At 45.4% G+C, this 12,284-nt stretch overlaps 1 protein-coding gene across 2 annotated transcripts in view; it reads right to left on the bottom strand.

Moving 5' to 3' along the window:
* SIM1 (SIM bHLH transcription factor 1) overlaps positions 1-12,284 on the bottom strand; it is a 52,689-nt gene that overhangs the window by 29,221 nt on the left and 11,184 nt on the right. For both annotated transcript variants that reach the window (XM_033056436.1, XM_033056437.1), the window contains exons 3-9: positions 11,807-11,889; positions 10,711-10,800; positions 10,490-10,598; positions 10,295-10,380; positions 9,082-9,281; positions 8,871-8,977; positions 7,858-8,005 (exon numbers count right to left, since the gene is read on the bottom strand). In XM_033056436.1, the coding sequence (XP_032912327.1) occupies positions 7,858-8,005; positions 8,871-8,977; positions 9,082-9,281; positions 10,295-10,380; positions 10,490-10,598; positions 10,711-10,800; positions 11,807-11,889 (823 nt within the window). The remainder of the gene's footprint in view (positions 1-7,857; positions 8,006-8,870; positions 8,978-9,081; positions 9,282-10,294; positions 10,381-10,489; positions 10,599-10,710; positions 10,801-11,806; positions 11,890-12,284) is intronic.

Genomic DNA, 12,284 nt, shown 5'->3' with positions numbered 1-12,284 from the left:
AATCAAAGCTACAGGCTACTTGGGAACAGTGTGCCTTCAGGGCTTGTTCACTGACAACACAGATGTAAAAGCATTGAATACTGAATGGGTTTAAAGGTCTTCACTCTACGTTATGTCAGAATATCTGCACAATGCTATGGGTATAGCCAAACTTTAGTTAGCCAGGCATTTGAGTTTCCATAGCTGCACTGAAGCTTCTGCAGATAATAGCTGTTATTTTCAACATTGCTGTCCCCAAGATTTATACATAGTGGTTTGTAGCTGAAAAACTACGGCTGTTCTCTATTAGGCCCCAATTCAACACAGTAACAAAATGTGTCCTTCAAGCCATCTCTATTTGGCAAAGTAAAGGAATATTCTTATTTCCACGCGTGTGCCTAAGGGTTGTTTTATTTCAAAACTCAATTCACCAGGATATAATCGTGTACTGAAAGTTATGTCTAAGAACTTTTAGAGCCTGACATGTGCTCAAGTGCTTTAGTAAATCAGGACTTCTGCAATTTAATTGCACTAAGTGGATGATAACAAAAGACAACAACAGGAATAAATCATCTAACTGTGTTAAAGATCATGAGATTGACTCCAGACTTCAGCCATCCCAAGCCTTCCGAAGGGTCAGACGCTATACCCTTGTTCACACAGAGCAGTGCCTGCCTCCATAAATAGTGTCATCAAAGTGAAAGGGGCTGCCTCTGAAGTAACTCACTGAGTATGAACATATGTGCTGGAGCCTGGCCCGCACTGTAAAGTACAAAAGAGAGGTGAGGGAAGGAGAATTAGATTTCAAACAGATACTTGCCACTGTTGAACGGACAAAGGAGATTTATTTGTTAACACTTAATTTAGGCTGTGTCAAAATGCCACATTTGTGTACGAATAAAAACTAGCAAGAACCACATAATGTAGTGGGAAGATCTTGCTTCAGAAACAGTTTAGTAACTTATCACACCTGTTGTACCTCATGATAATTACAGTGAAACAACATGGCAGCAGTAAGATGCAGGGCAGAGCAACAAGAGCAAACATGCAATGGATTAAGGAAACAGAAGCAGAACTAGTAAAATTGTAAGCCTACTTAAGGAACATACTGCTGTTGTTATGAGAGCAGGAGCCAGTTCTGCATCCGGTTTTATGCAGCGTATTAAGAGGGTGGGAGCACGGATGGAAATCCTTTGATAGCAGTGGACTGCTTGGCATGTCTCTTCTGCACAGCCTCTAACACAGTCCACAGACAAGATACAAATGTGGTGTAGTAAAACCAGCAGACACTCTTCCAGCTGCCTCTTCAGTTCTCTGAACTATCACAGAGCAATGAATATAACCCTAAACTCCATGGTTCACTAACTTCCCCGCTCTGCCACATAGAAGGACCACTGAGACTGACCCCCAAAAGGCACTGGAGCACCCAGCTGCTGGCGTGATGTTCACAAGCCACATTTATGCCATTCAGATTGCAGAAGGGCAGAGTTAGGATAAAGTGTGAACAACCTCTCTAGCAAGAACAGCTGTGCTACAGTGTACAGTCCAATGCTTCCATGTAAAGTAAAATCTGTGTCAGTTTACCTTAAACCATAAACCATGGCATTTTAGGAAAAAGAGTCCCTGGAGCAGGCCCTGTACCTTTCATCAGTGAAGTGAGGTAGACAGCTGGAGATAGTAATTGCTTCAGCCATTGCCCCTGCTGAATGTGTCCTAGCCCCACACAAACGTTTTACAAGATCTGTAACTCAGTATTTGAGAGGAGGGTGCTTCCATGGACCTGGAGCAGCCACACACTGAATGGGAAAATGATGAAGTGGAAAGCATTTGAAGTCACTCTTCTTCCTTGGAATAAAGACACTTTTTTGCAACCTTGAATTTCATGCCATGTGAGACTCTCAGCATGCCTGCATTTAAACTAACAACTGGAGGGATTTTTTTCCATAGGTCTGAGCTGCAATCCTTTAATCCTTGCTCTAGCAAATAAAACTCTTCATATGAACAGTGAATCTCGGCTCTGGCTCACAGTTTTAGTGCCTTGGCCATTACAGTCACCTGGTTTAAATACAAGCATAGAAATTTGGAGTGAATTAAACAAATGGTAGCTGAGAAAGCCCCTGCATGAACAAAGAAGAACTGCAGAAACGTATTGTGGACACCTGGAAAAGCCTGTCTCCTATTTGCAAGAAATATATAAACAATGTTCCAGGGAGACAAGTCTGTAATAAAAACTAATGGTGAACACACCAAACACTGCACTGAATAGTTCAAGAGGAGTCCTTTAATTTTTTTTTCTGAGACATGTTCTTCCCAAGCATTTTGATTTATTAAAACAATTCATCTATATATTTACATTGCTAATCAAATCATGGGAATGATGGTAAGCTTTCCAGTCTTAGGGAAAGCAAATTGCAGATTGAACAATAAAAATAGGACCCAGTTCTGTGCACTACTAAACAGGTGGTAAAAGTTCCCATTAATACAGAGAAATATAAAGGAAAAGCAGCAGGTTAAATTTGTTGCTACTATTTACAACTATTTTAGAAAAATCCTCAAACATTATCCAGGTAGAGTCACTAAGCCTTATCGCTAGTATTTAAGTTAGAGGACCAAGCTTACTCATACAACTAATGATATGAGGAAAGGCAACATTCCCAGGGTATACCTTCTCCTATCTACTCCATCACACACTTGAGAGATACAAGAGAACAAGTACCTACATATGACTAAGGAAAGAACTCTGTGCAATTCCAAATGGGTCAGCTCAAAAGAAACATTCAAGAAAGGGAGGCCTGTGGGTGTGGTAATACAGTTTGTGGATTCTCCCATTGACTAGGAAGAGACAGACGTGATACCTGATGTACCAGAGACAGGACAAAAAGGGAATTTCTATGAAAAGCGATGAAAAGATATAACTGTAACTGTCCACAAATATGGGGAGAGTTTTTTCACATGAAACACAAAATTCCCTAATATCCACCTAATATGCCAGGACATTTTTGAAGTCTGAGCCATCACACATAAAGATAGCATCTTATACCATCATTTCAAATCTGGTAGTATACAAAGCTATGAATGGTAATATTAACAACTTAAAGATTAAGTGTGTAGATATAATTAATGGTTAATTTATTCTAAATTGCGTTTATCACATTGCTTGGTAAAACATTTGTCAATATGGCAGTTATTTGTAAAATAATCTTTCAAATAAATTGCATTCAATTTGTGTTTCTAATCAGCCAGTTACACAATGTAACATGAAAAGGTCAACTGGAGCTGTATCAAATACATGCTGTATCATTAGAACAGAGATTAGCCACAATTATCCATGTTATCTGTATCTAATCCATATTATCTGTATACGATACCACTACTGCTACTCTTTTAAATGCTAAAGGACAACAAAATGCATATAGGAAAGCTTCTCTAGCTTTCTCTGGGGACAAATTTTTATATTTGCTCCTGCTCCAAAAGTCAAAGGACTTGGACTTTGCATTATCCATTTGTTTAAAGGAAGATTGTTTGCAATCTAAATATAAACTTAACTTCAGCACTTTCCTTCTCTATTAATTGACTCATACTTGAGTCCATTTATGTGATAAACATGCACAGCTAATAATCAATGATATGGCAACTGTGTGTACAGAACAAATAAGAGAAGAAACAAATATTCCATGTCTATACTCACATAAGTGGAATATAGAAGAATATAATGAAGACCAAATATGTGTGCTTTAAGGACAGAGTCCTTAAAGCTCAGTTATATCAATTTTTGATACATTGCTATTACATAAAAAAATCACCTTTCCTCTTGTTGCTGAAATGCCATTGCCACCATACTTATTTCAGCACATATACTTACTACAAACATTTGCTCTCAATCTTAGCATTCATGGTCTCAAAATCTGAGATTTGTGGAAAATTAATATCACCTCTCTTTAATTTTATTAACTGGGGGGTGTGTCATCCTTTTTGCATAAACTCTTTCTCATTCTTTTCTTTATCATCACTCTTACCCAGGGGAGCTGGGAAGCTGCAAGGTAGAGATTCTTCTTCCTGCCCAGCCTGCACTGAAACTTCTCCAGACCATTTTGGCTCTTGTGGCACTCAGTATCTGCTATTTTCCAAATCAGACAACTAAGGTTCCTCGCTATAGTGAGAAAAAGCTCCATATCCCATGACCAAATGACAAAAAAAAAAAAACCCTGAGTTTTACCTGAGTGAAAAATTAGTGTGTTAGAGGTCCAGGGAATTAGCAGGTCAAAAACCTGCACTACATTTTCTTTTGTGATTTGCACTCCAAAAAGACCAAAAATTCCTGTATTCAAATGATTTTTCAGCAGGAGTCATCCCACCTTTCAAGTTCTACCTTGCAACCCCAAATTTTTGGAATTTCAATTCTGATATTTCAAAACACAAAAGCACTAATTTGCACCTCTTTTGATTTCTCCTCATCTTAAACACTCAAGAGTAAGTATGAAAAGGTTTGTGTTTTTCTTTTGTAAGCATGTTTTTCTCTCCTGGGCCTATAACACAACCTGGCTGCAGTGAGTACACCTATGCCTGTCCCTCTGCCAGGGGCTGCACCAGGGGCTCTGCCACACACCTGCTGCCAGGTGGGAAAAGCACAGGAGTGCACACATATTGCTCATCTCAGCCTCTCTTGGTTTGCTGGAAAAATCCAATGTCATCCTTAAAGAACAGCAGTCTCTATGAGATGTATACTGGCATAAAATATATTAAACACTTGCAGATTTTGAGTGCTACAGGGTCTCTGCCCAGCCATCCTGCAGTAGAGACTACCTCATACCAGAGAAAAACCACAAGCCCCTGTAACCTTACATTTTCCTCTGTACTTTCCCCATCTGCCTTCCTCATTTGAGTGACAACATTCTAACTGTGAATAGCTCATTAAGACAATTAAGCCTGCTCTAGGTAGGAGTTCAACATCCCCCCAACCAACTCTGCCACTGTGAGCCTTTCCCTAACAGTTCCCTTTACCTCAAGATACCAGTTTCAGAGGCTGACTTCATCTCAGTTTTATAAAACCAGACCTACCTTTTTCTGCTTACAGACACCTGACAAATGGCAGGGCCTGTTCTTCCCATATATTTTCTGAATGGCTGGCTAGCCAGAGAACGATAATGACAATAATGACAACAGTTATTTGGTGGAAGCTACACCTATCTCTTGAAGGCAGGGCAGTAATTTCATTGGCGGCAGCCCTGCTGCAGAAGCAGAATGCAATCTCTTCTGCAGAGATTGAGACCTCGAGGACCTGAGCATTCAAAAGTAGATTTTTATGCAGTGGCAGTGTCAATACTGCAGCCACCAGCAGCACATGGCAGTTGCTGCAGCCGGTGCTGGACGTCCCAACTTTCAGCATCCCTACTTCAGCCAGCCTCCCTCCCTCTCTGTCCTCCCACTGTTCTTCACACTCGAGGCAATTAAGTCAAGAGTGCAAGAGGAGACTTGGAGTCTTACACCAAGGCATAACGAAGTTGCCCTGTGATGTAACCTCATTCTCTAAGGGAAATCTTGAAAGCACAGCTATAGTCCTCCTACATATCAGTTTGTAGGCAAACAGGTTCTGAAAATCCATATACATGCACCAAAGTATAAAGACTCTTCCTCCAACGATAAATCAGCTGAACGGGAGGAGCCGCCCTATTAGAGTACTACTAGGGGGAAATCGTCTTCCCTGCAGCGTCGTTTTGGGAGGCGGGGAGGAGAGTGCTGAGACACTCCGAGTCCAGCTCCCAGAGCGCCGGGGATTCGTGCGGGGGGTGGCTGCCGGGGCGCGGAGCCGCGGGCACTCCGGGGCTGTCCGGCGGCCGCTCCCGGGCGGGGCGCGGCGGAACCGCGGGGCTGCGCAGGTGCAAGCGCACAGCCTGCTCAACCTGGCCCCGGGGCAGCCGGGGGCTGGCAGGACACAGGCACACGGCGCAGTGTGACAGGACACAGGCAGGCTGCGGACACAGCTCTGACGGGTTTGTCTGACCCCCAGGGTACCAGGGCACTGCCTGCTTGCCGTGCCAGCCTGAAATTCTCGTGCCATGGCAAGCAAAGGTCAGATCCTGCCAGAGGCCCAGCTGCACTTTCAGCAGGTCTGCTGGGGTGCTTCATTTCAACTCGGATCATTTGAGGTAGAATTCCGTGACTGATGTTCACGCTTTGGGGATTAAAGAGCAGGGAAACAACCGATAACCTAAAATGATCCGGTAGAAAACCATAGCGTTTCTGGAGCTATAACCACTCCAACATGCTAGTTGTCTTCAGGTTCTTTGTTTCTCAGCGTTACAATTCGCTAACTTCTGTCTTTGAGGTTCACCGTTCACCCAAAGCAGGTGCTTGGACTTACATGGGGAGCATAAACGTCGAAAAACACAGAGAGGGACTGGTAAAGGGGAAATGGATACAGACGTGTGCGGAGTAGCTAGAGCAGAAGTGATAACGTATCTGCTGATGCCCACCCATCCTCACCAAGGAAATGACAGAGTATTATGCCCCATAACAAATAAAATAAAATAAATTTTCTTTAAAGAGAAATCGCCGTTTACTCACTGCAGTAGAGTGCTGACCGAAATATCTGTTTTTTCATGTTGGCAAAATGACCCATCTTAGACCACGACGCCTGTTATCACCTTGCATACCAAATGGATTACGCCCTAGAAGTGCAGTGCTGCAGTGACCTGCAGCTCCTTTCCCACTCCACCAGCAGCCCCTCCACACACGACCAGAGCTGTGGCCTCCATGTAGAGCCTCTTCATCTGGGGAAACGCTCCTTAAACTGGGTTACCAAACCACTCGCCACTTGCGCATGCACCAAAGCCGTGATGGCAAGATCATGATGCTGCCATGGCCACAATTTTAAGAAAGGGGAGGGTTGTGCCTCCTGGTGCTTCCACTACCTATATTTATCTCCAGAAGGGAGGGAAAAAAAAAAAAAAAAAAAAAAAAAGGCAGTGGAACAGAGGAATATCCAGTCCCAAGGATCAACGGAGACCGCCAGCCTGACTGGTCCTACGGTCCTAATGAATCATCAGTGCTGCCGGCAACAGCTACTGCCGTGTCCAGAGGGGATACTAATAACCTAATAACTACCGTGAAAACACTTAAAAATAGTCCAGCCGAGCTTCCCTTCCCTCACTGGGCCTCTGCGTTTCAGTACAAGCATCATAACTAGCGCACAACCTAGCCATTCCAAGATGCTGGGATATGTATTGATATATATGGTATCTCAGCACTTACTCTGATTTTTCTTTTTTCCGATTTAATTTTAATTTTTTTTTTTTTTAGTTCAACTGACCCTTCTGGTCACCAACTTTCTTTGTGGTTCACTGTAAGGATCGCTCTCCAAGAACAAAAAAGAAATCTCTGAGCTTTGATAGAGACTCTGGATGAAATTAAGAACTTCAAACCCCAGATTTTTGAAAAGAAAAACAGATGTCCTGTTTGTTGAGTATAAATAACTCCGTACGTGGAAGCCTTTTCTTTTACGCTGCATTAAATTTTATTTTATGCTCGGTGCATTTAAACTAAAAAAAAATAAAAATAAAAAAATTTAAAAAGGAGGGGGGCAGCAAAATATGCGGATGACAAACCTCTAAATCTTTTTCTTTCTCGAAAGAGAAAGAAACAGGCAGACGGGAAACCCGTCATCTGGATGAAAGGATGAAAATGTGTTTCCTAGCAGACCTGGCGAGCCTGCCCTGGTCAGCGCGGCGGCGAAGGAAGCGAGGAGAGGAGGAGGAAGAGGAGGAAGAGGCGGCGGGAGGGAGGAGCGACCCGGGGCAGAGCGGGGCGCAGCCGCAGGTGCCCGGCCGGAGCTCGGTCCCGCCGGGTCGCGCAGCTCGGAGCGGCCCCGGGCTGACTTACGTGAGCACGTAGTTGACGCTGACGATGCAGTGCGGGCGGGAGGAGCGGCTGTTGTGCACGATGGTGGCGTAGCTCTGCACCCACACCCAGCCGCCGTGCTTGGCCAAGAAGCGGTAGTACTTGGTGGTCACTTGCCCTTTCACCAGCACTGCGGGGACAAAGCGAGTAAAGCCTCAGCGTGGCTCCCGCCTCTGGTTTGATCAGCCCCGGGAAGGGGCGCACACTCCCCCCCAGAGCCCTGTGGGCGACCAGAAGGGTTAGGAACCTCTTAGCGGCACGTGGGGACAGGGGTGGTGGAGCCCCAGGCAGGTCTCATCTCAGTACCTGAGATCGTTATCAAAGGCTAGTAATAGGGGAGATTGATGGCGCCGGGGGGTGTGTGTATGTGTGTGGTCGGCTACAGCAACTGAACCCCACACACCTCCATCCTGAAGTATCATCATCGAGATTTTGTTCTACAAATCTGTCTTTGGGTTTTATCTCTTCTCGCTACAGTCTCTGTAAGGAAACTTACCGGAAATTCATTTCCTTTTTTTTTTTTCTATCCGTGTTTTAATGTCACCGTGATATCAAAATAGAATAAAGTACATCTCGCCGAATCAGGCTCACTACTGCAGTGAATTTAGGTACACAGATAAGATTTGTGAGACTTGGTGGAAGTCAAACAAAAGTATTTGAATTTCACTGGCATGACTTTTTGGAGCAGGAAAAAAAGGTTTTTCTAACCAGAATTTGAAGAGACAAGAGCGCCTGAGATTTGTGCAGGGCAGCTCTTGTCCTACAACCAAGAGGATGGAAGAAACAGCCTTTCATTGCTACCTCCATCTAGCTCAGAGCTCAGTCTCTATCTAACCTTGGGTCACTAAAACCTGAAGAAGATTTTGCTTATTCTGCCCTCCAGAGACCTGGCTTTTCACGTTCCGACCTAGAGGTAAATCCCCACAACCTCAAAGTCCTTCTGCAAAGGGGAAAGATGGGGAGTGGAGTTTTAAGCAAGAAGACCATCTCCTTACGCAGGTGATGTGCGCAACGCAGGTGAAAGGTGTCACAGCCGTGGACGTGGTGGTAGAGGGTCTTCTCTATCAAGTCCTGGGGCTCATAGCCTGTTAGCTCAGCTACCCTGCAAGAGACATAAGCAGCAAAGTGGGTGAGAGGACAGGAGAGGAGGCCTGGGGAAGAAGGGATGGGCTAAGGGAATTGATTTGGAAATAACCCCAGCTCTACCTGGAATCTAAGAATATGAGCTTCATGTCTAGGCTGGCCCGAAACATGAACATATTGCTATGGAGCTTGATTTCCGTCACGGCGCTGGGCGGCAGCGAGTGGCCCACGGCGACCAAGCCAACATTTTGATAGCAGCCGTCGAAGGGAGACATGTCCAGGCTGTACTGGCGGATCTTGAGGTACCCGCTGCAGTGAATGACCTGAGGGAGACACAGGAAAACTTGGCGGCTACCCAGCAGGGGGGCAGGGTGTGCTGACACAGGCGTCCCTCCTCACGAAGGGGCCAGGACAATCCCCCCCCCACGTCCATCCCCGTGCCAGTGCAGCTGCCGCACTCACGGGAGCCGCTGACTTGCGTCTCCACCCTGGCAAAGAGGCATCGTCTGGGAGTTTTCTGAGGTTCTATCGGGGTTGATGGTTTTTTCCCTCATACTAGAGTTCAGCATCGATCTAAGCCCATTAGAGTCAACAAGATTTTTTTTTCCCTACTGGCTTAAGTGGTTTTTGGCCCACCTCCTAACTGCGCTTTTATTATTCTTCTGAAAAGGAAAGACGTGGAACTGCCAATCCAGTTACAGCTTTGTAATGAAGAGTGTATGCGCGTGAGAAAGGGTTTACACGTGAGCATATGTCACATGTGTAAGATACGTCTGTTATATAGATGGAGCAGGTGCAATCCATCGCCAAAAAAGTACCTTTAATTTAAGTATATCTCCTAAACATATCTTAGATTGCTGTCTACTTCCACTCTTACTTCTCTATTATTTAGATGTTTGCTCTTGGAGTTCAGCAGGTGTTCTTGTCTAGGGTACATGTGTCACATCATCTCCCTGGGTTATGGGTACAACCCGCTCCTCGGCGTTGTGCGGCTGACACAAAGCAGCGAGGAGGTGGGAGAGAGCGCAGGGCTTTCCTCCCCGAGGAGCACCGGGCAGAACCACGTGAAACACCTGGTCAAAACCCTTGACTGGGAGAGCTACCTCTGCATAAAGAAGTAAATTAACCCAGGCCTCCAGTTGTATCACTTGAAAGCCATCACAGGGAACTTCAGTGGTTGTGCGTGGTTCCGTTAAAAAAAAAAAAAAAAAAAAAAAAAGTCAGGGAAGACATCTCGCTCTCTTTTCTCTCCCCGTTTTCACAGCCTTCGCGGCACAGGAACATGGAAAAGCTGGTGCGGGGGAAGGGAACGGGGAATCTGTCCTCGGGCACGCACCTTGTAGCCCCCGCAGGTGAGGCCCGCGTTCCTCTTGGCCAGGACGCATTTCATCCTCAGGAAAAAGGATCTCTCGATCTCGTACTCTGGGAAGGGGCAAAGGCAGAGGTGGGGTGAGCCACAGCCTCCCCTGGTTCTGCGCGGTTCCCTACTCGGCCGCGATGGCCAGGCAGGGGCGGGGGCTGTGTGCTTTACCCTGCACGAAGTGCGAGTGGTAAGGCTGGTGCGCCGTCAGCACCGCCGTCATCTCGTCATGGTCGGCGGGGTGGATGTACTCGTAAATGCTGTTGCCGGTCAGCTCTACCTGTGAGAGAGGAGGAGGAAAGGGGGGCTCATCGCCGGCACCGCACACCCTCTCCTGTCAGTAGCGGAGGTGGTGCAGGCAGGCACCGGGGCTAGCAGACCCCTCAGCGTACCTGCGACAAGCCCAGGTGCACCGAGGCAGTCTCCGAGATGTACATGATCTTGCCATCCGGAGCCACAACAAATATGAAACCGTCCAACGTCTGCAGAAAAGGGTTGGGAATAGAAATAAATCAATAGATAGACAGGCAGAGCCATTAAATACCTGTCCCTCTGATTTGTTTTAGCAAACAGGCGTCGATGCTCAGGTTCCGATTATTCAAAAAGTTGCAAGAAAATGGGCATATCTTGGACAACAATCCTTCTAAAGCTTCTGGATCCCTGAGATACAACCCGCTTCTCAGAGGGGCCGAGCTCAAAAGTAACACAAAATGCCTTGTAAGTATCTAAGAAGAGGTCCTGGCTATCTGATGATCAATATGTGGGTCCCAGAAATCCCGAATACTTCTACCCTATTTCAAATGTCAGAGGGGGTTTAGTCCTTGCTTATTTTATAAGGAGAATTTAAGCGATCAAAGAGAATCTAAAACTTTCCACAGTGTAAATAAGACAATTTGTCAGATGCATTTCAGCAGACACAGATGAGACTTCTGGGTGTACCAAGAGAGGAATAGGCCCTCCAAAGGCCACACGATTCCACCAGAAACACGTGATGATGGTCATCGCTAATCTTCTTTAGTATTTCAGAGGGCTGTGAGTTTTCAGACCTGTCCTCCCTTATTTGACTCTTCTAATGTCTATGCCCTCTGAGCCCTTCTGTCCCGGACAGCCCTCCCTAACCTGTCACTAGAGCCTCTGCCTGCCACACCACTCTGAGCTTCAGAACATCATACGTGTCACCTTGTTAATAAATTGGGGGAAAGTCGTGCTCCTGTATCTTTGGCACCCTGGGACACACTGTGAATCCCTCGCTGTGAAGGCAGTGTTAGATGGTTCTGAGGCAAAGGACCAATGGACCGAGCCACAGCCCAAATAAAACACACCACATTGAATCACTGGTTCCCATTTCTGAAGTGGTTCCCTCCTGCCTACCTTTCTCTAAAACACTTGAACAGTTAAAAATTAGTCAAGGTGGCAATTGAAAGCTCAGAAGAGGGAATTATTTCTTTAATCATTAATACCGTATGCCTGTGGTTTCCAGACCAGTACCTGCAAAAGATGGGATCCCAGTTCCCGTCCGACGTTATCCAGTGGGCTGGTTCGGCTGGAGTGGCCCCAGGCTTCTCCAAGTCCTGTTATTTAAGAGAAACAAAAAAGAAAGGTAAGGTCAGGAGATGAAAATTGATTCGTGTGGACCTGAAGAAGGGGAACATTTTTTCCTTTATACACTCCAAAACATATATACATACAATCTTTGGAAAACTAGACGTGACTTCATTGCAGATTAAAGCCTCTTTCGTGCCTTTTTTTTTTGTTTGTTGGTTGGTTTTTTTTTGTTTGTTTCAGTATCTAATTCCTCAGAGAGAAAAATACCCGAATACTTATTTCGAGTTAACGGTGAAGTTAATTTTTAAGACCTTAGTGAAACAGCATGCCAGATCAAAGTGACTTTCAGTGCTGCTTTCGGCTACTGGGAACTGTCCCCCCTGAACTTCAAGGGAAAGCGTCCTAACCTCACGATTTCTCA

The sequence above is a fragment of the Catharus ustulatus genome, chromosome 3 (assembly GCF_009819885.2).
Source record: "Catharus ustulatus isolate bCatUst1 chromosome 3, bCatUst1.pri.v2, whole genome shotgun sequence".
NCBI classification, from domain to species: Eukaryota; Metazoa; Chordata; class Aves; order Passeriformes; family Turdidae; genus Catharus; species Catharus ustulatus.
This window is presented reverse-complemented; position numbering and strand designations above follow the sequence as displayed.